The following is a 23,760-nucleotide window of genomic DNA, read 5'->3' as shown; positions in this document are numbered from 1 at the left end:
TTGTGTGACCACCTTCTCTTCGGCATGAAACCACACTGGTGCTATGCAACATCAAATTGTGCTCACTTGTCAGTCTCTCTACCAATAGATGGTGCCACCATACCCGGAGTTATGTGATGCCACATTACATGTAAGGCAAAAGTAGACGCACTGACCAGGTTTCATTTGAATGAGCCTCGTATGTTATTTTCTGATTAGTCATTTCATCTGCATAATGGCAAAAAGCAAAATGCTGTGATTGAGCTTACAGATGTAGCTGTTGTGATGGAGAAAGCACATGTGTAAAGCTTGATCTTTTGTTACTTACATCACATGTCATTACTAATGAATATGCCCCATGTTTGTCAGTTAAGACTTTGTACAGCAATTGTGTTATCAGCTGCAATGTATGGAAGGAAAGTAATTGTCATGACAGCATGCTGCCACGATAGTAATGCCATTCATCAGCAAAGAATGGCAATTTTGTAGTCACATTCCAATATTGCACTGCCACATTCACTTTCTGTTGTGAGTGGAGGGCAATAATTTGTGAAATTGTGAGTGAGCACTTGATATACGAGCAACTCTCAATAAACAATTGCTATTGCAGTTGTGCACTTGGATCAGCAATGGTTCTATTGCAGTGTCAAAACTGTGGGCTCTGCACAACTGTTTTCAGATTTGTCCATATGACTCCCTGAATTCCTCCACACACTTGGGGGAACACTTTCTAGAGTGGAGTGACACAACTCTAAAAATATCATTTATCTTAACATTCTTGTTCTCCTTTGTTACTTTGTTCCTGACAAAGAGCCAAATAAGTTCAATGGCACTGAATTGAGTTTAATTTCCTTGTCCGCTGAGCACAATATACTTCCCACCCCCGAAGTTCAGTTGCATGTTTCAGTAGGCCTAACTTAGTAAATTCCTCTTATGACGTGACACTCTACATAATGACGTAAATCTCTACATAATTGCTTTCCGTCCATTCAATAACAGAATCCTTCTTCTATTTCACACATGGATTTGATGATACTAAATTTATCACCATACAGTATGGAGACTTATGTATGAGTATAACAACCACAGATTTGTTTGTTAATTTTTTGAGAATGCTCCTAAACCACTTTTTGTAGTGACTGGTATTCATCTCAGAATGATAATCTGCACTTCCTTTTTACCCAGTAAAAGATAAGCTGGCATTTTGTATGACTCCATCATCATTTGCAATGAATACTGTGGACTTTTCACAACTCTGTAAATGATGCAAAGTTCCTTAGTAGTACAAAGCAACTAATTATAACACGAAGACTATCTCCCATGGTTACAAGACAGAGATTGGTAGTATGATTGTTTCTTATCTAATGAAAAGCCCTGATGTAAACACTGCAACAATGAACAATGAAATGGAAATACTGTTCAGAGGTCTGGCAACATAGCATATGTGAGCACACAATGCATAAGGACACAAAAGTAAATAAATGCTTGATATTAGCACATTTTAAAGAGTTATGTGCATAAAAATGTAGCAGCTCTGAAAGGCAATAACAGAGTTAGCATTTACATTTTCGTCTTGCCCATACATATCAGTGTTAGGTGAACTGCGGCAATCTACATCCGCCATTATTACAATGAAAATCAGCCTGTAAGTGGAGAATGGAGTATCTTTAAAATGTGCAAAGGAAATTGGTAACCTAATTATGGCCTTGCTTCTGCGACCCTTCAAAGTTGATGCTCAGGTAAACATGCAATAAAAAACATGCTTTCTCTTATACAGTATGTTGCACCCTTTTCAACTAACACATAATACTCATACACCCAATAAAAGTAGACATTTCCAATATTCTGGTAGTTATAACAAACTGATAGTTGTCATGTGATATAACCAGAATATGAGCTCAAGGCCATGGATTGATCATTATGAAATGGATAACAGACACAGGCATTTCCTAACCAATAAAAGGCAGGCACACATGTGAAAACATCCATGTTATATATCAGCTATGCTGTGGTTACTGTACAGCATTCTATGTGGGAATGTCAAATAACCAACTGTCTGCTCACCAAACTGTGGCAAACTTGACTATTCATTTGCCAACAATGGTGCTTATATCACAACACAAATGACTCCAACAGTGGCTTCACTATGTGTGCTATTAGGATATTCCTTTCCAGTACAAGTTTCTCTGAACTATGGAAATGGAAATTGTATCTCCAGCATGTCCTGCAAACCATCTGGCCTAAACCTCAGCTAAGCTGTTTCTCTTCTTTCTACTGTCCACACTGCCCCTTCCCCATCCACATCATATACTGCCTTCTCCCACACCATCCCTCCCATAAGGATATTCTCTCTCTTTCTCTCACCCCCCCTTCCACTTTCAACCCACCTCCCTTTCTCTCAACTATCCTCCCTGTCTCCTTCTTCATCTCCACCTTATCCCCCCCCCCCCCCCCTCCTGCTCCCTCTCTCTATACAGTGGAACCTCACCTAACGAGCCCCTCCCTTAACATGCAATTCGCATAATGAGCAAAACAAATTGGAAAGAAATGATTTCCTTGACGAGCAATGTTTTGCATAATGAGTGACAACGATTTAGTGTACGGTGGGTGAACATTCAACAATATGAATACCTTTCATTGTCAGCAGCAGCAAATGAACAATGTCTCTAATATGTAATACAGTCTGGGTTTAGTGCTCTTTCTGCCACCATCTTAGTGCAGCTTGTGATCACATATTTTTTTAAACTTGTGTTCACACAATGTTTTTTGTGTCCAAATTTTAATAATATTCGTAGAAATATCCCCAAAGATAAAGCCGCAAGAAGATGACCATAAGAGAAAGAAAATGACCTTAGAAATAAACGGTAAACCCACTGAAAAATGCAAATGTGGTGTGAACATTGCTGATTTAGCATGACCATACAATTGGTCTACATCAATTATTTGCAGTACCCTTAAGAACAAGGACAAGATTAAGGAGATAGATGCTTCAGAGGGAGCGACAAGAATATCTAAACAATGTTTTTGTATTCTGGATGGATAGGGATCCTTATATGGATAAATGTAAATCAATTGCAAGGTGGCACTATTAACGAGAACATCCTTTGTGAGAATGCAAGAATGATTTTTGCCAACCTCGTTAAGAAGATGCTAACATCATCAGTGACCAAAGAAGTGCTTAAGGAAAGCCATGGGTGGTTCGAGAAGTTTAAGAGAAGAACCAGGCATCCACAGCATTGTGAGGCATGGCGAAGCAGCCAGCTTCAACACAAAGGCAGCAGAGAACTTCATCATCAACATCAAGATGTTCGTAGATTCTGAGGGTTATCTGCTGTAACAGGGCTTTAATTGTGATCAAAAAGCTGTGTTCTGGAAAAAGATGCCAAAGCATACCTTTGTAAGAGCAGAGCAGAATGCACAAGTCAATGGATGACCTTCTCACATCGCTATTCTGTGCCAATGCAGGAGGCTATTTGAAAATTAAACTGCTTGTTTACCATTCACAAACTCCAGAAGCCTTCAAGAGGTGTAAAGTCCAGAAGACCACGTTAAATGTAAGGTGTAGGTCCACCAACAAGGCTTCGGTGACACGTGATCATTTTTGTGATTGGATCAATGAAGTGTTTTGTCCTTCGGTGAAAAAAATATTTGGTTCAAATGAATCTGCCACTCCACGTCTTGCTTGTCATGGACAACACTCTTGCCCTATTCCAGGCCTACAAGACCACCTCCTTAAAGAATTTCAATTCAAGATCCAATTTATGCCTCCCAACACCACTCCGTCACTCCAGCCTTTGGACCAGCAGATATTTCTAACTTTATGAAGCTCTATGCTAAAGCACTCTTTGAGCACTGCTTTGAGTTGACTGAAGCTACCAATCTCACTCTTCGAGAGTTTTGGAAATATCACTTTGACATTGTTGTCAGCATCAAGATGATCAAAGAGGTGTGGGAAGAGGTTATCACAAGAACTCTCACTTCTGCTTGGAAGAAGCTTTGGCTGGAGTGCATTGTCGAATGTGACTTTGAGGAATTCGAGTCAGTACCTGTGGAGCCTGTAATCAACAAGATTGTACCTTCAGTTAAGACCATTGGGCTAGAAGTGGATAACAATGATATCAATGAGTTTGTGGAAGATCATAGGCAAGAGTTTATTGAGTTGCAGTGTGTTTCACAGCAGGAAGTTGTGGAGAGTAGTTCTTCAGAGGTGGAGGTAACAGCAAAGCAGCAGTCTTCTGGCACAATAAGAGAAATGCTAAAGGCATGGGAATTGGTTGCATCATACACTGAAAATCATCATCCCAAAAAGCAGTGGCTACATGTGCTACAAATTTATTTGACGATAATGCTGTGTCGCATTTTCGTCAAGTGTTGAAGCATAGGCAGAAACAAGTGACTATAGATAGCTTCCTAGTAAAAAAAGAATTAGTTATATATCGTGAACAGTCAAGTACACAATACTTTATGTATAATTTCCTTTAAATAAATGGCATTAATAAGATAAAACTTCTAGTACTCTTTCTGCACATAACACATTATCATATTTTACATTAATTTATATGAGATAAATTGTTTTGATTAATGAGTGTTTCTATCTATGAGTAAGGTTCTGGAACGAATTATGCTGCTGTGTGAGTTTCCACTTTATCTCTTATATGCCCTATCTTCTGTATTCTTTTCATCTTGTTGTGCAGCCACTGAATCATCTGCTGAAAGACTTGTCTGTCACTATCCTGCTACCTCTTCTTGCCTTGTTCATCATCCCCTACCCCTCACCATCACCATCAGCCCAGGCCATTGCTCTTGATAATCAATAATCAGTCTTTCCATGGTTACTGGAGTGTGCATTTGGATGTCTGTGGGTGTGAATGTGTGTAGCTGTGCTACAAAGAAAAACAAGTCTGAATAATCATTTCTGTTACGTGTGTCTATGCATCAGTTCACTATAGGTTTGTGGTTCCCTTCTCTTATTTTATGTATTGCTCCATCCAGAAATTACCATTATTGTTTTATATGTATAAATTCATTCTGTTTTCTTACCTGAAATTGTAATTTAGAGACTCCTATGTGTATTCTTCTGACTCGAGTAAATAAATAAATAAATAAATAAATACTACTTTGACAATTTTTATGCCAAAATATTTTGTTTCAGAACTTACAAATACACTGAATGTCTTCGGTGCTGAATCAACCTTCCCTGTTAGAGACATGGAAGCTGATATATGCTCCATGGACACAGCTGTGATAGTTATACGAGCAGCTAGCTGTATCACCACAGATCCAATGGTGCCCCGAAAAGGCCAGCATTCACCTGGAGCAACTGAATTCTACATAACAAAAATAGTTGCATGAATTTGTTGTTCAGTGCTAACAAAAGAAATACATAAATGTATGTAATGCAAAAAAATTAGAAAATAGTCAAGTTAACTAAAATAAATGTGTGGTGATGTGAGCTATTATCTTAACAGAAATAATGTTTCTATGTCTGAACTGAAATATTAGCAACAGTTGAATAAAATCTGTCAAACACACAAACTGAAATACATTCACTGACACTTTCATTTTCAGAACTGAGCAGTTTCTTGTAAAGGTTAAGGAAATAGAAATTATAAGATTTGCAGATACTAGAAAGGAGGAGAAATTTGCTTCAAATAAGGAATCATGATATGCACAAGTTTCAGGAGAGGAGCAAGAAGCAACACATTCCTTCAGTCCATTATATGTCTCTTTTACATTTCCTTTTTCCTTTGCCACCATCTCTCCAACTGAAGAAACTTTTTTGAAGTTCTACAAGCTAAAGTTTCAGTAGTCACAAGTTCAAGCAGAGAAACCACAGTGGCATAAAATGGTAGAACTTGACACAGCCAAGCCAGCAAGTAAATGAAGTGATCAGTAGAATAAGCAGAGACAAGAAACAAATCAAAGTAAACATGACCCAAATTCATTGTACTAGGACTGATTCTACAAATTTAGTCCAAGAGAGTAATGTTGCATCATTGTACTAGGACTGTAATTATACGTGAGTGAAGTCCAACACCTGCTTGCTAAAGATTATAGCCAGTTTACCCACTGCTGGACATGGAAATGATCTGAAAACTGCACTGTAGGACACTAAATTTTCTCCCCCTTTAACCAGCAAATAGGGATGAAAATGTCCGAGACGGTGTCGGAACAAATGACGAGGAAGAGGAGTGATGCTGGTATCCTCCTCCATCACCTCCTGCTTGATGATGTCAGAGGTAGAATCACATGGTGGTGGTGAATGTGTGTGAAATGGCCCTGGCTGGTCAGTAAGTGTGACAATACTTGAGCCCATATCCAAAAGAGTGGGTGTCAGAGTCTGTTTGGAGAGCCCTATCTCTATCATTGTGCAGGTGTTATTCCCTTTGATAGGGCCACTGTGGTTTGCAGTGAACTTGGGGGTTATACACCGGTGCAGAAAGGGCACTGGTATAGATGGCAGAGGGAGCAACTGGGCCTGCGCCTACTGACTGGGCTAAGGAAGTCTTCGGCACCATGCATGTGTCTGTTACTGACTGGCTGAGGTGGGAGTGCTGTCTGTGACAGAGGTTATAGCTGATGATACGCTGCACCAGCCACTTTCATGCAGGCATGGCTTTGAAAGGCTGGCACTCTCTATGACCAGCTATGATACACTGAATCCGCCCCAGAACTTGGTCAAAGGTGCAAGAATTGACATGGATTCCTGCACAATAGTAAGGTGTCTTGTGGTGATGGCTGTGGGCTCACTATGCTGGGCACAGAAGGTCTAATAACGTACGGAGTCTGCACTCATGCAAAATTTTGGCTGGGCTAAATTTATTGATGGCTTGACAGCTTCCTCAGACAATGGCTTTAACATAATCTTCTGCATTTGTGTTTTAAATACCCTGACCAGCACTCTTCCTTCAAATTAGACACTGAGTGAAAGGAGGTGGTAGTTAGGTGCGCTATTCCATTTTTTTGGCAGAAATGTTTAAATATGGAAATGTAAACTGTGAGCCACTATCAGAAACAAATGTGTGGGGTGTGACTTCTATTGCAAAAATTAATATTACCCAGTTGTGGCTGTTCCATGGAGTGGGAAATGCTTACCATGCATGGAAAATTGGAAAGTGTGTCAATCATGAGCAACCACATTAGTCCCTGAAAAGGCCCACTAAATCTACAAGAATTCTCTCCCAGGGTAGCTCAGGTATAAGCCACACCATGTGATCAAAATATTTCTAATGTCTTACCAAAAATTACCATAAAATTGTTGAATCTATCAGTTAATAACAGTATTCTGTGAAGAACTTTAGTGAAATGAATGATTTCATAAGATTGTCGCTAAACACAGCTATGTTTGCTGCATCATACAAGGCAGACTGGATGGATTAATTTTGTGTGTGTGTGTATGTGTGTGTGAGCATTTCAGAAAAGGAGAGTCATGTGACGTTGATTTGTGGGTGTGTGAAGGTAGAAATGGTGTGTGGAAAGCTGGTAGAGTTGTGGAGGTGCTGGATATTTTTTACGGGTATCAAGAATGGGAAATACTGCACAACACACCAATCAAGATACGTATTTTTCTGGTAAGTCAGACTGTTTTTCAAGAGAAAGATTATCTTTTTGGCAGCGAAGTGGTGGTTAAAACAAGACATTTACTATCTTTTTTGATGTAATAAATTAATTCTGTACAAAATGTACCACCTGTATCTACTAAAATATGGACTAGAAGCAGCAGTAGCAGCAATTACTGATTCAAATAAGAACCGTCTCCTGGAAAGAGAAATGAAGTTCCTTCATTGTTGCCGATAGAAAAGTATAGGCAAATGAAAAAGATGGGCTACTACAGGACTCCTTAAGTTTAATTGGACCAAAAGGTTTCAAGGAAGGGACCAAAAGGAAAATTTTTGTATTAGCTGAAAGGTACAGATCGTCATGTAACTAAAAATTCAAGGTGACAACTGGCATCAGATGAGCAAGAAACAGCTATGGAAGAACAAGAAAAGAAAAGGTGGAAGAACCTTATTTACAGCCACATCTTCTATATTTGAACAAGTGTGTCTATAGTTAATTTTATTATAAAGGTTCTGAGACTCCACCCCCTTATCTAGGTTCTAGACCTGGCTGATCTGACCAGTCCAGTCTAATTATGGCAGCAGATCACTCCACAGGCGCAAGCGCTGATTAATAAAGTTACATGACAGAATTTAACTAACACAATCTACAATAGAGGATACTAAGCACTGTATCCTGAGCGACTCACATTGAATTTCTATTACTACTTTCTGAAACATCAGATTTGCTGACTATGAAAGTAAAATCATATCATATCATGGATAAGAATTTATTTTACAAACAATATATTACTACTTGCAAGGAGTGAACGTTCATTATTCATATTCTCTCTTCCAATAGTACACACTAGTGACTGTAACTAGTTACTGGCAAGGTTTGGAGATAAGTAAGAATGTCAATTTTGTTATGACAATTCCCTATCATGATTGTAGAATCATGAAGTCTTATGGTGGGTACACAGTGACTGCAAGGCGTGCAATTGACAGCGAATGAAGACAAATATGTTACTGGGGCAGAGTGAACATTAGAGGGGTCACTGCTTCAATCTGAATCAACAAGTTATTGTGCCAGTTGGTCCCTGTCATGCTGGTGCTGAAATGTAATCCTACCCTGAGCTTCGATGGTAGGTGTCAAATTGAAATAACTTGAAGGGGTCCTCCATCACTGCTGGTCAAGCATGCACTCCTCTGAGCCTGTCCAACTCTGAATCTCCAGGTCAGCAGTCTTCTTTAAACACAACAATATGAATCCTAATATTTCTTCCTCCATGGCCCAAGCCTTAATCTCCTTACTCAAAAGCCCAAGAGTGGATCTCTCTCTCAAAAGACAGAACACAATAGGGGCAGCTTCTGAGGTAGTGCCGCTGTGCCATGGCACCACTTGTATGAAAAAGAAAGAAAGAGAAATCTATGCGAATAGCTAATAAAAAATTGTTTTGGAGTACGTATTCTCTGATTTGAAGAGGTGCATTTTGCCACGCGCACTCTCATGGTAGTTTTCCGAAGCTTGGAGCCAACTGCAAACTGGCACCGTCTGCCCTCACAAGCACTGTGTGAAAGGCTCGGCCATCAGTTTCTACACGCTTCTTATGGCAGAGGTTTATGTTCCTTCTGCCAGAGAGTAGTAAAGTGCAGAACCCATAAAGCACAATCTGCCATCTAGCGACCATGTTAGACTACGTCGGGACTCAAAGTTCTTGTAATCTTTCTGCACGGTAATGCTAATGCTTTCGTTAATGCAAAGTAATGCTTAATTAAATCGAATACAGAAATAATACACTTAAATACAGTTATATGTTTATACTCATTACGTTTGTGTAATACAGTTCTGTACAAACACATTGTAATAATTGTGTGGTCGGATAATTGACTGTATATAGGTGCATGCACAGTGTTACCTGTAAGTGTAAATTCAGTTGACTGTGAAAGTAGCAATCATGAACAAAATATGTAAGTTATTAAAAATGCCATTTAGTGACAGGACGCCCAGTGAAAAAATTCAGATAAAAACTCTAGGTAGGCCACTCACAAACCTGAATCTGTAGCAGCACACAAAAAGTCGATGCTGTAAGTTCAATCCAGAAATATACCAAAACAACGAATGGATTTGTGTTATTTGTGGGAGATGTTCATTGTTGTCAGACTGGAATAGATGATATTGCGCATATATGGACTAAACTGAAAGTACGTGAAATGTCAAAGTGACACATGATAATGTATCTAGTATTTCATTTTTATGCCAAATCAACATTCAGTAGAAATTAGATTAACATTATGGACAAACAACTGACAGCCACAACAAACATGTAGAAAAGAATAGATATTTATTGAATTTAAATGTAAATGGTAGTCGGTTCTGTGGCGCTTTGGAACTGGTTTTCCGGGCTGACAATGAAACTGATGCCTACCAAAATAAGGGGGTTTTTCATGAGCTATTTCAGTTCAGTGCAGAACTGGATAAAGATGTTCAAAATCATCAAAGCAAAAACATCAGTGTTCAAGGGCATTTCTAAGACTGTTCAGAACGAACTATCAATGCATGTGGGAAGTGTATCATGATGAAGTTCATAAAAAAATAAAACGTGTCGATTAGCTGCAATAATCACAGATAAAACCACAAATGTGTCTTGCGAATATCTATTGGTTATTGTCTTTGTGTTATGTTGTTGAGGCAAAACCCATTGAAAGATTTTGGAGCTTTGTCAATCCAGGAAGTCAGAATTCTCATACAATATCTGAGAGTATTCTGAAAGAAATTGAACCATTAATTGGTGATGTCTGAGCAAAACTGATAGCTCAGAGTTATGATGGTGCTAATGTGTTGAATGGCAAGTCAAATGGCGTTCATAAATTAATTAAACACAAATACCCAAATGTAAACTACATCCATTGTTATGTGCATCAATTGCAGCCTCTGTTAATCGCAAAACTTGCGTCTTTTATGCACAGCTTTCAGTTATTTCTTCTTTCTTTTCTAAATATGAGGTCAGAAGTGGTGTATAGCATTATTAAAAAAAAGCTTACCCTGTATGTGTGTCACGAGATTGAATTACCTTTTTTGAAACTTCCTGGCAGATTAAAACTGTGTGCCGGACCGAGACTCGAACTCGGGACCTTTGCCTTTCGCGGGGAAGTGCTCTACCAATTGAGCTACCCAAGCATGACTCACGCCCTGACCTCACAGCTTTACTTCCACCAGTACCTCACCTCTTACCTTCCAAACTTTACAGAAGCTCTCCTGCGAACCTTGCAGAACTAGCACTCCTGAAAGAAAGGATATTGCGGAGACATGGCTTAGCCACAGCCTGGGGGATGTTTCCAGAATGAGATTTTCTCTCTGCAGCAGAGAGTGTGCTGATATGAAACTCCCTGGCAGATTAAAACTGTGTGCCAGACCGAGACTCGAACTCAGGACCTTTGCCTTCCGCGGGCAAGTGCTCTACCAACTGAGCTACCCAAGCACAACTCACGCCCCGTCCTCACAGCTTTACTTCCGCCAATACCTTGCCTCCTACCTTCCAAACTTCACAGAAGCTCTCCTGCGAACTTTGCAGAACTAGCACTCCTGAAAGAAAGGATATTGCAGAGACATGGCTTTGTGTTGAGAAGTGATATTCATAGCCACAATACTAGAAACAGAACATCTGTAGACATACCATATCACAGATTATCAAAATTGCAGAACTCCTACCTAGTTTTTGGACTAAGGATGTTTCATAGACTAAGTGCTGACTTTAAAGAACTGCCTGTAAATATTTTTAAAGCTAAATTACACAAGCTACTAGTGAACAATCCGTTTTACACCACTGATGAATTTTTTGAACATGAAAATACTGCATTCTAATGTGTACCTATTTTATGTAAACCAATTTACATAAATATTGTAGAAATATATGCTCTTCTCTTTGTCTATTGCTGTAATCAGCCGAATGACAATAAAATTTTATTGTTATTATTTTCGATTATTCCCATTTAAAGAGAGCATTTGAACGTGAATTCCTTTATGATGATTGTTTATGTTTTTTCTGAGCCCAAATTTTCTTCATGTGTTCACTGTGTTGTTTCTTTCACTCCACTGTCCATCTGCATCCTGGTCTCTTCTGTGTTGTGGTGTCAACTTTATGTTTTTTGATGATGTTCCTGAATTCTGTTCTATTTTCTGCATCGTTTACTGTTAGTGTGCTTGTCTGAGGTCCTCTTCAACTTCTTTTATCCATTTTGCTTTTCCCCGACCTGAGTTGATGACTTTAAGAATTCGCTTTGAAATTCTGTTTTCATTCATCCTGTGGATATGTCCGTAGAACTGCATTCTTCTTTTCATTATTGTATCCGCAATCATGTCTGTGTATTTATATAATTCTGATGTTGCTCTCTTCTTCCAGATTCCTTGCTCTTGTATCAGGCCAAAAATTTTCCTGAGTATTTTCCTTTCTTCTTTCTCTATTTCTTTCATTTTAGTTTGCCCACCTATTTGTGTTGTTCCAGATGCCTGCAGTGCCTCCGGAAGTTCGACAGAGTTGTAGAGCCTCAATTTTGCGTTAATCGATATGGACTTTTTGTCATAATAGTTCCACGTGAGTTCATATGATTTCTGTAGTTTTTTTTTACTCTTTCCTCATTGGCCTTTAGGTTGATCCCTGATGGCTGGATGATTTTTCCCAGGTACTTAAAATGTGGTACTTGTATGATTTTCCCATGGGTTGTCACATTAGGCAAATTGTCTTGTGGCACTCTTTCTATGTGCTAGGTTTTCTCATACGAAATTTGTAGACCAGTTCTTCGTGCAATTTCATGTAACTTCTCTATGGCATTTGTGGCTTCTTTTCTATTACTTGTGAGGATTGCAAGGTCATCTGCAAAAGCTAAACACTTCACATTGAATCTATTATATTTTCTAATGCCAATTTGGATTCCTTTGACTTCTTTTTCCCATGTCCTGATAATTTTTTCAAGAATGATATTAAAGAGTAATGGTGAAAGTCCGTCACCCTGTCGCACTCCAGTTTGGATTTCAAATGGTTCAGAGATATCCCCCATAAATTTAACCTCGGAGACTGTGTCAGTTAATGTTTGCCGAATGATTGCTCTTGTCTTTCTGTCAATGCTGAATTCTTCCAGCATGTTGCAGAGCGCTACTCTGTTATTGAGTCGTAGGCCTTTTTAAAATCCACAAAAGTGACCACTGTGTTTTGGGTGTTTCTCATCTGGAGAATCATTTTCAGATTCCAGATCTGTTCTATGCATGATCGTCCCTTGCGAAAACCAGCCTGGTATTCTTCTATTTGTGGGTCAGCTTGTTCTTCTAATCTATTCATGAGAACTTTTGATGGGATTTTATATGTGACCAGCAAGAGTGAGATACCCCTGTAATTATTTGGTTCAGTTTTGCCTCCTTGTTTTGTAGAGTGGATGGATGAGTGCGCATTTCCATTCAGAAGGGATCTGTTCTGTTTCCCAAATGTTTAATATGATTTTGTGGATTTTTTCTGTTAATCTTTCATCATTTATTTTCCTTAGTTCTGCAATAATTCCATCTTCTCCTGGGGCTCTATTGATTTTCAGTGTCTTGATAATTTCTACTATTTCGTTGATGGTTGGTGGTTTAGCGTCGGGATTTGGTGTAGACGTCTGGTTGTGAAAATCCTCTGTAGGTCTTTTGCAGTTGAGAATTTTGTTGAAATAGTCTGCGAGGATTTGACAGTTATTCTTTGTGTTAGTTAGTAGACAATAAACTTTTATTATTATTATTATTATTATTATTATTATTATTCATAAATTTTGCCTAGAACAGCATATGGACGTATGTGCAACAGAAGTAGAATTTCACAAAATACCCTTCATAATATTAAGTGTATATTGAGCACCTGCAGGTAACTTTAATCTGTTTGTAAACCCGCTTGAAGCTGTACTGGCCCATTTAACAACCAAAAACAAAGAAATAGTGGTTGCTGGTGGTTTCAATGTAGAATTCCTTTAAGACTCTCCCAATAAGAACTTATTTGAGTTAGTAACACTATCATTCAACTTAATTCCCACTAAAAGTTCCCCACTAGGGTAGCCAATTGCTCACAAACAGCCATTGATAATATCTTTATAGAAAAGTCCAATGAACAAAATTATATTACAAAACCAATAGTCAATGGCCTCTCAGACTATGACATGTAGTTCCTTCTGTTAAATGTTAATACTGAACAGGATATAAAATCTGTTAAATGTGAGCTCAAGATGGTAATCAATAAGCCAAAAATTGATTATTTTAGGACACTCCTCAGAGACATTCACTGGACTGATATTTACAGTGCTCATGGCAGGAATGAAAAATGTAACACTCTTGCTAATAATGTGCTTACCTTATTTGAATGCTGTTTTCCCCCAAAACGTACCAAGGTTAGAGCAAAGTCTACAAAGAAGCCATGGATTACTCAAGTAATAGGGGTATCTTGTAAAACAAAAAGAAAACTGTATCTGTCAATCCGAAACAGTTCCAACGTTGATGCTATAGCACATTGGAACAAATAGAAGAGTAAATGATACATTGGTGACAAATGTGTATACTGTTGCAGAACTTTATAACAAACATTTTATAACTGTTACTGGAAAGATGAGGTTGTCAGGTTCGGTAGATGCTGCTATGGAATACCTCAGACCAAACATTTCAAGTAACTTCCATAATATGAATTTGACCCTCACTACCCCAGCAGAAATAATGTCCATCATAAAATCTTTAAAATCAAAAACATCTAGTGGGTATGATGAAATAACAACAAAGTTAATTAAAGAATGTGATTCTGAGCTAAGTAGCATATTAAGCTATCTGTGTAATCAGTCGTTTATCAGTGGAATATTTCCTGAATGGTTGAAATATGCTGAAGTTAAGCCACTGTTTAAGAAGGGAGATAAAGAAATAGCATCAAATTTCCATACAATTTCATTGTTGCCAGCATTCTCAAAAATTTTAGAAAAAATAATGTACAATCGGCTTTATAACCATCTTATCTAAAATAACATACTGTCAAAGTCACAGTGTGGATTTCTAAAAGGTTCTGATATTGAGAAGGCTATCTACACACAGTGAAAATGTGCTTAATTCATTAGACAAAAAATTGCAGGCAACTGGTATATTTTGTGATCTGTCAAAGGCATTTGACTGTGTAAATCACAATATCCTTTTAAATAAATTAGAATATTATAGTGTAAAAGGAAATGCTGCAAAATGGTTCAAATCTTATATCTCTGGCAGGAAAGAAAGGGTGGTATTAGGAAAGATACATGTATCGAGCTATCAGGCATCATCCAACTGGGAACTAATTTCATGTGGGGTCCCACAAGGTTCCATTTTAGGCCCCTTACTTTTTCTTGTGTACATCAATGACCTTTCATCAGTAACATTACCAGAAGCCAAGTTCGTTTTCTTTGCCGATGATAAAAACATTGCAATAAATAGCAAATCAAGTGTAGTCTTAGAAAGACCAGCTAATAAAATATTTGTGGACATTAATCACTGGTTCCTAGCCAATTATTTGTCACTAATCTTTGAAAAACACACTACATGCAGTTCAGAAGTTGTAAAGGGTGTCCCACGAGTATATGCCTAACATACGATGACAAGCAGATAGAAGAAGTGGACAGTGTTAAATTCTTGGAATTACAGCTCGATAATAAATTCAACTGGGAGGAGCACACCACAGAACTGCTGAAGTGTCTTAACAAATCTCTATTTGCAATGCGAATTGTGTCAGACATAGGGGATATAAAAATGAAAAAGCTGGCATACTATGCTTACTTTCATTCCACAATGTCATATGGGATTATTTTTTTGGGGAATTCATCAAGCCAAGCTAAAGTTTTCCAGGCACAAAAACGTGCAGAAAAAGTTATATGTGGCGTGAACTCAAGAAAATCCTGCAGAAGCCTGTTTAGGGGACTAGGGATACTAACTACTGCTTCCCAATATATTTATTCCTTAATGAAATTTGTCAATAAAAATATATCACTTTTTCAAACCAACAGCTCAATTCATGGAATCAGTACTAGAAATAAGAATAATCTTCACAAGGATTTAAAGTCACTTAGTCTTGTACAAAAAGGTGTGCATTATTCAGGAACACACATTTTCAATAACTTGCCAGCAGCCATAAAAAGCTTAACAACCAATGAAATTCAGTTTAAGAGAAGCCTGAAGGATTTATGTAAATCTAATCTGTACTATTGGCACTTGTGTAGTAGGTCCATGCATGAGTCCACCTACACTCTTTGATATGCCTGAGTGTGCATAATTACCATGCAAACAGTGGAAGATACTATAAGGCTCATAGGAGAGCAAATAACATATAATAAAATCAGAGTAGTGCTACCAGACATGTTACTGTTATCCATCGGTGTTGAAGACAGAAGATGAGTTGCTGTTCGCATCTGCAATGTGGTCGAAAGCATGTGGGTAGTTCTTATGGGTCCTTTCACCCCTACGCTTATTGTGGTATGGCTGCTTTTTTAACCAAATGGATTGCTGATGCTGTTGCACCTCACTCAGGTCGCAAGGGTCAAACTCCGCCTCCATGTTGTGGTGTGAGTGCAGCTGATGGCCTTGAAGTGGTGGCTGTACAATAGTAGCCAACTGGCCTTGTTTCACTGCTCACTAGACGTGTAAGGTGGGCAAGTGCTCTGTTGTTAGGCTGTCGGCTGACTCAGAGTTCACCTTTCCACATCTGCTCATGCCTCCCTCTTGTGTGCCAGTGTTTGCAGTGCTGCCCTGGACATCCACTGGTTGTCCTTGCAAGCTCTCATCTGCACAGTGCTTATGATACATTCTTCTATTCCTTAGTGCTACACAAATTTCTTGATTACAATTACATTTCCTTTTTCACATTTACTACTATATAAGTATTCATTATGTAGGCTCCATGTTTGTTTTGTACATTTTCTGTTGCAATTATTAATCTATACCTCACCGTTATTTTATTTCTATATGCTTTAATATTACCTCCATTTACTTTTCATACAGATCTCCGATTAATATGGTAGTCATTGGTACATTAGTTACTGAATAATAAACCACATGGTGGTACCAGCAATCTTTTACATACATGCAATTCCAATTTCATGCATCCCTTGTTAGTTATTCTAGTTCTCGATACCTACATGAATTTTCATCTGTTAAAATCAAGGTTGGAAGAAAATACTGTCACCTGGTCAAACTACTCTTTAATGTCAAGCTTGGCCTCCTCCTTCTGTGTGGGTCTCCACACTGCCATCTTTTCTCTTTCCATTCCATCCAGCATCCCACTGTTTCTGTCTTATCCTCGGTACCTAGCATGGGACTGTCCCCTTTCTCAGGGTTGGCTCCAGTGCAGCTACCTCATTCTGTGAACATCTTCAAAAGAAAGCTCCAACACACTATGCCGTCTTATTGAATCTCCTTACCTGGATTTATCTTTTAATGGTAGGGACTAGTGAGATGCTTGTCTCATAATTTATTCACGAAATAGTAGAGAATGGTCTGTATGGTGTATGGAGTTGATTACCGCTGTCATCCTTAGATTTCACTATGGCTGTCCACGGAGTCGTGGACCATATACATGCTTCTATCATCTTTAGCAGGCCTTCTTTTCTTCTCCAGCATGAGTATGGCTACTCCTACTTGTATATAATAAAGTAAAGTAAGTGAAGTATGATAAAAATAAATAATCAATATATTTATCTTCTAAGAAATTATCATCACTTCGATTTTAGTCCTCTGGTTACATGTATATTTGTGCATATTACTTATAAGTCTGCTTCTTCTTTAACCCTTCATTTCCCTCAACCACTTTTTCCCTATCCTCAACAATTACTGTGGTGTGACATAAGCACTATAAACTTCACTCCTTCTTCCTTCCATACAAACCATTTACCATACATACTTTTAACGTGGTTCACACTACTTACCCTTTTTGCCAGGGCTTACACTCTCTTGGCATGGCGGTTCTAGGCACTGCAGTTTGGAACCACGCGACTGCTATAGTCGCAGGTTCGAATCCTGCCTCGGGCATAGATGTGTGTGATGTCCTTAGGTTAGTTAGGTTTAAGTAGTTCTAAGTTCTAGGGGACTGATGACCACAGATGTTAAGTCCCATAGTGCTCAGAGCCATCATCTCTTGGCGTGGGCATGTACACAGTCACTTATTCATTAACCTACCAATTCTGCTCTTATTTTTCATTTACTTAAGTGTCACATCAATTCCAAGTGTCCCTGAAGCCATGTGCATTCCTTTAACACATGAGTCCTGCATCTCCATGATGCTGTATCATAATGCACCTTTCTGTTGTAGAGTTGCGAGAATTTTGGCATAAATTATAGACCCACTCAGCTTTCTACCGTCTCGAACACACGATATTTTAGATGTGAGAGTGGGATAGTAGAATCCTACCTACTGCACGTCGCATGTTTGTGTGTGCAGGTTTGAAGTTTGTCATGAGAAGACTGTAGACACAGCGGTCGAATGGCACCGACAAAGTACTTGTTGATCGATCCATGGAAGTCATAGTGAAAGAGCAAGGAAGAACTATGGAACTTCTGGGTTATTCCATGTTAATCGTATCAGAGACCATAGTTAAAAATAACATGAACATTTGAGATTTGGAATTCTGTAAAAACTCTTATCTTGGGCTTGCTGGAGGCAAGATGTTTTTTACAATTTGTTTGTAATAGAGTTATGGTTGTTAAGCCAACTCTTTTCTAAAATGTACTTAAATTTGTTTCTAATGTGAGATGATACGAGTGACTTACAAGAAGTCAAATGTTTATATGCGAAGTGTGTATTTTGTTCTTTATGAAGCTCAAATATATTGATAGCTGTTGAAAAGTATTCTTCGAGTACCTAATTATGTCGCAAGTAGAGAGAGAGTCTTTAAGGTTCCTGTAACTAGCATCATTCTTCGGAGAAGAAGTTTATAGAGATTCCAGAAGCCAGCTATCCAGAGAAGAAGATCGGCTGTGTACACCAAGTAAGTCGACTTGTATAAGAGAAGTGGGAAGTTTGGAAATACACTTCACACACTCTTAGTTGTCTAACGTGTTAGAATGTGGCAACCGTGACTGGACAGAAGAAAACAGGAATTTTGAGATGAAAACAAGATAAGAAGATAGCGTATGTTGCCATAGCAACTGAGCATAATGAGACAAAAGCATCATTCCAAGAAATTGAATTAAGCTCAAAGTATCAGAGAGAGAAAAATTTTGTGAATGTAGAAAAGGAGAAGATGTAAGAAAGTCACAACAAACCAGAGAGAATATTTCGACGTATTAGACTAAGAACAGATACTCCTAGAACTATTTGACCAACTAGATGAGCGGGGAGTATACAGCTCTCACACGCATCGCAGGGACGCAGATGTGGTAACCAAACTACATCCACCACCACCGGCACCAGCTTCTGTTCACTGGTGATGACCTGCCACCACATCCCGCCGGGTGAGTGTGAAATAAAAACTTTATTACTCTAGTAAGAAGTGTTACAAAATTCTGTGGGGTGAACTTTTACTGTGTAATTGGTATAATTGAAATTAGTATGAAATGCTCCCAAGAGCTAAAGCCTACAGAAGCATGGACAGTATACAACAAGTTGGAGAAACCTCAGAACCAGCCATGGCTATGAAAATTACCAAAGAAGGGCCTGACTAGTCTGAGTTAGTAAATCTAATTAAAGCTCAGAGTATACAATTAGGCTTGATGAATTCTCGATTAGAAGATCAAAGTCTTAAATTAGACTCAGTAAATACTCAGTTAAATAATAAATTAGATGATCAGAGTACAATTTTAAATGCTCATAGTGAAGTTCTAAATAACAAAAGTGAAACCTTGAATAGTCAAGCAACCAATCTAGGTTTATTAAGTGCCAATGTTGATGCACAGAGTAGAGAATTTAGTAATCTATGCGAAGGCATGGATGCTTTAAAGACTGAATTTGACACTCTAAATGGTAAATTTGAAATTAGATTTAAAGAAGGAACTAACTGATTCTTTAAATGTACATATAAATCAAATGTTTACTGACTTCAATCAAAAACAGAAGGATAATTTTCAGGATCTGACAAAAAGATTAGAATTGAATATTGAGGAGAAATGTAATAGTGTAGAATTAGAGATTAATGAAAAGTTATGATCATTGGAGGATGTATGTGATGCTAAGTTTAATGCTGTAAAGCAGGGATGGCATGCTTTGAAAGATAGTATTGATAAGCATACCGAATTAATGCCTGTCATTCAATTGAAAATTACAGGTGTAAGTACATGAGTGGGTAATGTAGAAAGAAACTTTAAAGAGAAAATAGCAAACTCTGATATCGTAAATGTAAGTAGTCTGGAGGAACAGGTAGAAGAAATTATAGATCAGAATGTCACTGAGACAATAACATCCGGGAATAAATGGCCTATGGCTTCTTCCGAATTTACTGATACCAGGAAGAGCATAGATGAACTTATCAGAGAATTCAAACTTATCCAGGAACAAGTAGAAAAACGAGTAACTTCACCTAATGCTGTGTTACCTATTGAAGTGGTTATTGTTTTCCAGTGGGGAGACTTTCAATCAAACTTTAATGAGAAGTACTGGTCTGCACTTGCTCAAGTGAAGTTAATATCAGATTCATGGGATTTGAGCGGAGTCATCTATCCTCCAGGAACATTAACATTCTGAGTTAATGGGGAGTGATGACCATTGGATCCTGAGTTGTTTTTGGTGTTTTTTTCCAAAATAGTTTTTCTGCAATGAATTCCTTGGAAATCTTAAACTATTCTGTCATCTACTTCGAAAATATTAAGCTATCCTGTAATCTTTGCTTGGAAAACTGGATATGTCAAGAAAACAAATACCAATTTAGACTAAATAAATTGAATAAGAATATTATGTCTGTGGAAAATATAATATAATATGACAAACTGAATGACTGTTAGGCTGTAGTGTATAATATTCTATTTTATATAGAATATTTTATACCTTTTATAAGATGTGATGTAGACAGGAGGGTTTGCATCAGTTTTGGAAGGGGTGGGTATTGTGGATAAAAGCGTGATATCCAAGAACACATAAATCATGACTAACACAAAACATACATCACACCTTTCGAACAACCCTCACAAACAAGTGTGCCTGATTCTTCACCATTTGCGATTTCTGTAGGGTTGCTAAGATTTTCTTCGGGGACCTCAAGGTCCAAAACAACCTGATAATGCCAAATCTCCTTCAGCGTCTCCCTCCTGTAATTGCGAGGTAGGGATCCTGGGGAAGGGGGGTGGGAAGGGTTTCCTGTCTTTGGGGCTATCTTCTTTCTCTTTTTCAATCTGAGCAACCATTTCTATTTATTTCCTTTCTTACTCTCATTTGAGGACCTATTTTTTTTTCCCCCTCTTTCCATAGTCACATACTTCTATTGCAGAAGTCCTTCCTGGTTTCTGTGGTTTCCAATAACCTACATCTTATCTTCAAATAAGAAGGCCAAAGAATCAGACTACATGAACACATATCCGCATACACACAAGTTGGCGACGATAGAAATTTATCATTCCTAGGAATTGTCGGAGTTCATGGTAGTTCTGAGGCCGTGGTAGGGTACAAAACAGCTCCAACTCTGGCAGTGGGAAAATGCCCTGGGCTGACACTTTATAACCCAGGAAGGTCACCACGGGTTCCCCAAACACGCACTTGTCCTTGTTAAGTGTTATTCCATGAGCACTATACCTGCTTTGGACCTCGTTTACGTGTTTCTGATGGTCAGAAACATTCCCCGAAAACACCAGAATTTCATCTAAATATGCGAAACAATATGGTAGCCCTCTTAACACGCTGTCTAGAAACTGTTGCCATGTTTGGGCAGCATTTTTCAGCCCGAATGGCATCACCAAAAATTCAAACAGCCCGAATGGGGTTGTCACTGCTGTCTTTGGTATGTCCTGCTCTGCGATTGGGATCTGATTATAAGCCTTACGGCAATCTAACACACTGAATATGGTCGCCCCAGCCAGTGAATGGGTGAAATCCTGTATATGTGGCACAGGGTATCTGTCCGGAACAGTTTGGGAATTCAAAGCTCGATAATCACCACACGGGCGCCATGACCCATTCTTTTTACGGGCGAGGTGCAGAGGAGAGGACCATGGACTGTTGGATGGCTGTATAGTTCCTTCTTGTAGCATCTCATTGGAAATGGTCTTGGTTTCCCGCAAACGATCAGGTGCAAGCCTGCGAACACGTGAGGAGACTGGTGGGCCTGGAGTTGTACGGATGTGGTGCACCGTCTCATGCTTCACCCTGTTCTTACTTGTTCCATGTTGTGGCTTGGGTGTCACCTTTGCGGTTGAGACAGCAGGAGCCTGTTGTTGTGCCGTCAACTGTTTTGATGTGATTTGAGTCATCTGCAGGTCAGATTCCTTCGTCGCTATGGTGTCCTTCCAGGTGGGTGCAGTGAGGTTATCTACCCTTGGGCATGCATGAGAAGTCGGACGTCCTTGTATTCCCGGGATAACCCATCCATTGGCAGAATGGACAAGCTGTGACTTGCGTAAATCCATGGACAATGCATGTTTTACCAGGAAATCAGCACCTAGTATAGGTTGGTCGATATCGGCCATGACGAAGGTCCAGTTGCATTTTTCTGGTAGCCCAATGTCCACTGCCAGTGTTTTCTGTCCATATGTGTGGATGACTGAATCGTTAACTGCCGTCAAAGTGGTCTCTTCAGCCGTTTGTCTGAAGGGAAGAAATTTACAGGCAGAGTGCTGACATCTGAGCCGGTGTCAACCAGAAACATCCATCCTGTAGACCAATCAGGAACGAAAAGTCTTTGTGAAGCTGCGTACCTTACAGCTGTGGGAGAAGTCGATCCGCATAATGTAGGCTTGTGCTGAAATGGGGGTGTTCTCCTCCCATGCGTCTGTGAGTTTAGGCGCAATTGCTTGTTGTCACGGTTGGCTGCGCCTAAAGCAGGCCGTGGGATGCCTCTGGGTGTGAGCACTGCACCTTACACTTCGTCGCTCGCACGCTGAAACGCTGGTGGAACCAGCAATAACCGGTGCCGCTGTTTGCATGATGCGGCGGGTGCATCAGCTGGCGACGACGCATGTGTGTGTCAGCCGCTGCAACGTCGCATGGCTCTAGCCGCTGCACCTGGATGGTCAGCTGATCGATGGCAGCACGAGAGATCGGAAATCTTCAGTCGCGTCCGGCGCTCATCGTGCGGTCATGGCAGCACAAGCTGGAGGTGCCGCGTCGATCAGCTCTGGCCTTGCTCGATTGGTGTCGTTGGCCGAGGTGGTTGTGGCGGCGGTCACTGTGGCGCGCGATTAGTTGAGCAGGGAGTGCGCTCTATCGGCCACTTGCGGCAACTCGCTTAATGGCCGGCCCTCGTAAGCAATTAAGGTTACGCACACCTACAGAGGTAACTACTGTCGCCAGATGTGCACAAGTAATGTGTCTGAGAACACGGAAGTGTCCACCATAGCATGTAAATGCCGGTAAAAGTCTGAAGGTGACCTGTCACCGCATTTCTCATGGTACAGGAGGTGTAATATCCGCTGGTCCACAGGTTTTGTGCAACGCGAAATTAACGCCGTCTTGAGTGTGGCATAGGCTTCTTATGGTGGGGGTTGCATAATTACATCCGATACCACTGTCGACGCACATTGGTCCAGGTTGCATATCACTAGCGTGAACTGTTCAAAACCATCGATAATATCGACTGTTTGTTGCTGCACGAAAATGTTCTCCATAATAATGAACCAAATTTTCAGACATTCAGGAATGAAAGGTGGGGGCCGAATTTGTAACTGTGACGCGAGTAGGCCACGATAACCGGCGAACGGATAGTGTGAAACTCGTGGGAGTGGCACTGATACGGGTGATGAAAACGCGACCATATTTGGTCTGATCTCAGCGTGTCCTGCGGGCTGGTTGTACGAGGCACTATCCTGTGGCGGCGGCATGGGAAGCGCTGGCACACGCGGCACGGTTGGAAACGTAACGTCATGGACGAAGTCGGTATGAGATGTAGGAATCCGCGACACTGTGAACTGAGGGTTTGCTGCATCGTGTCGAGCTCCTTCTTGATATTCTGGGTGACGCCGTCGATGTCGCGGAAGAGGTTCTGTGCAGATGACATGTCGATACGAGACGTCGTGGAAAATATCTGAAGAAACTTGTCTACTGTCACACTGCTTAGTTACGGGGTCACCACTTATGTAGGAGTAACT

At 39.7% G+C, this 23,760-nt stretch overlaps 1 protein-coding gene across 1 annotated transcript in view; it reads right to left on the bottom strand.

Moving 5' to 3' along the window:
* Nucleotides 1–4,980: 4,980 nt before the first annotated feature.
* LOC124594150 (nuclear migration and anchoring protein unc-84-like) overlaps nt 4,981–23,760 on the bottom strand; it is a 176,258-nt gene continuing 157,478 nt past the window's right edge. Inside the window, exons 9-10 of the mRNA XM_047132506.1 lie at nt 5,139–5,306; nt 4,981–5,019 (exon numbers count right to left, since the gene is read on the bottom strand). Coding sequence (XP_046988462.1) covers nt 4,981–5,019; nt 5,139–5,306 — 207 coding nt within the window. The remainder of the gene's footprint in view (nt 5,020–5,138; nt 5,307–23,760) is intronic.

This window comes from Schistocerca americana, chromosome 2 (assembly GCF_021461395.2).
Source record: "Schistocerca americana isolate TAMUIC-IGC-003095 chromosome 2, iqSchAmer2.1, whole genome shotgun sequence".
NCBI classification, from domain to species: domain Eukaryota; kingdom Metazoa; phylum Arthropoda; class Insecta; order Orthoptera; family Acrididae; genus Schistocerca; species Schistocerca americana.
The sequence above is the reverse complement of the archived record's forward strand: the minus strand, read 5'-3'. Positions and strand labels throughout refer to the sequence as shown.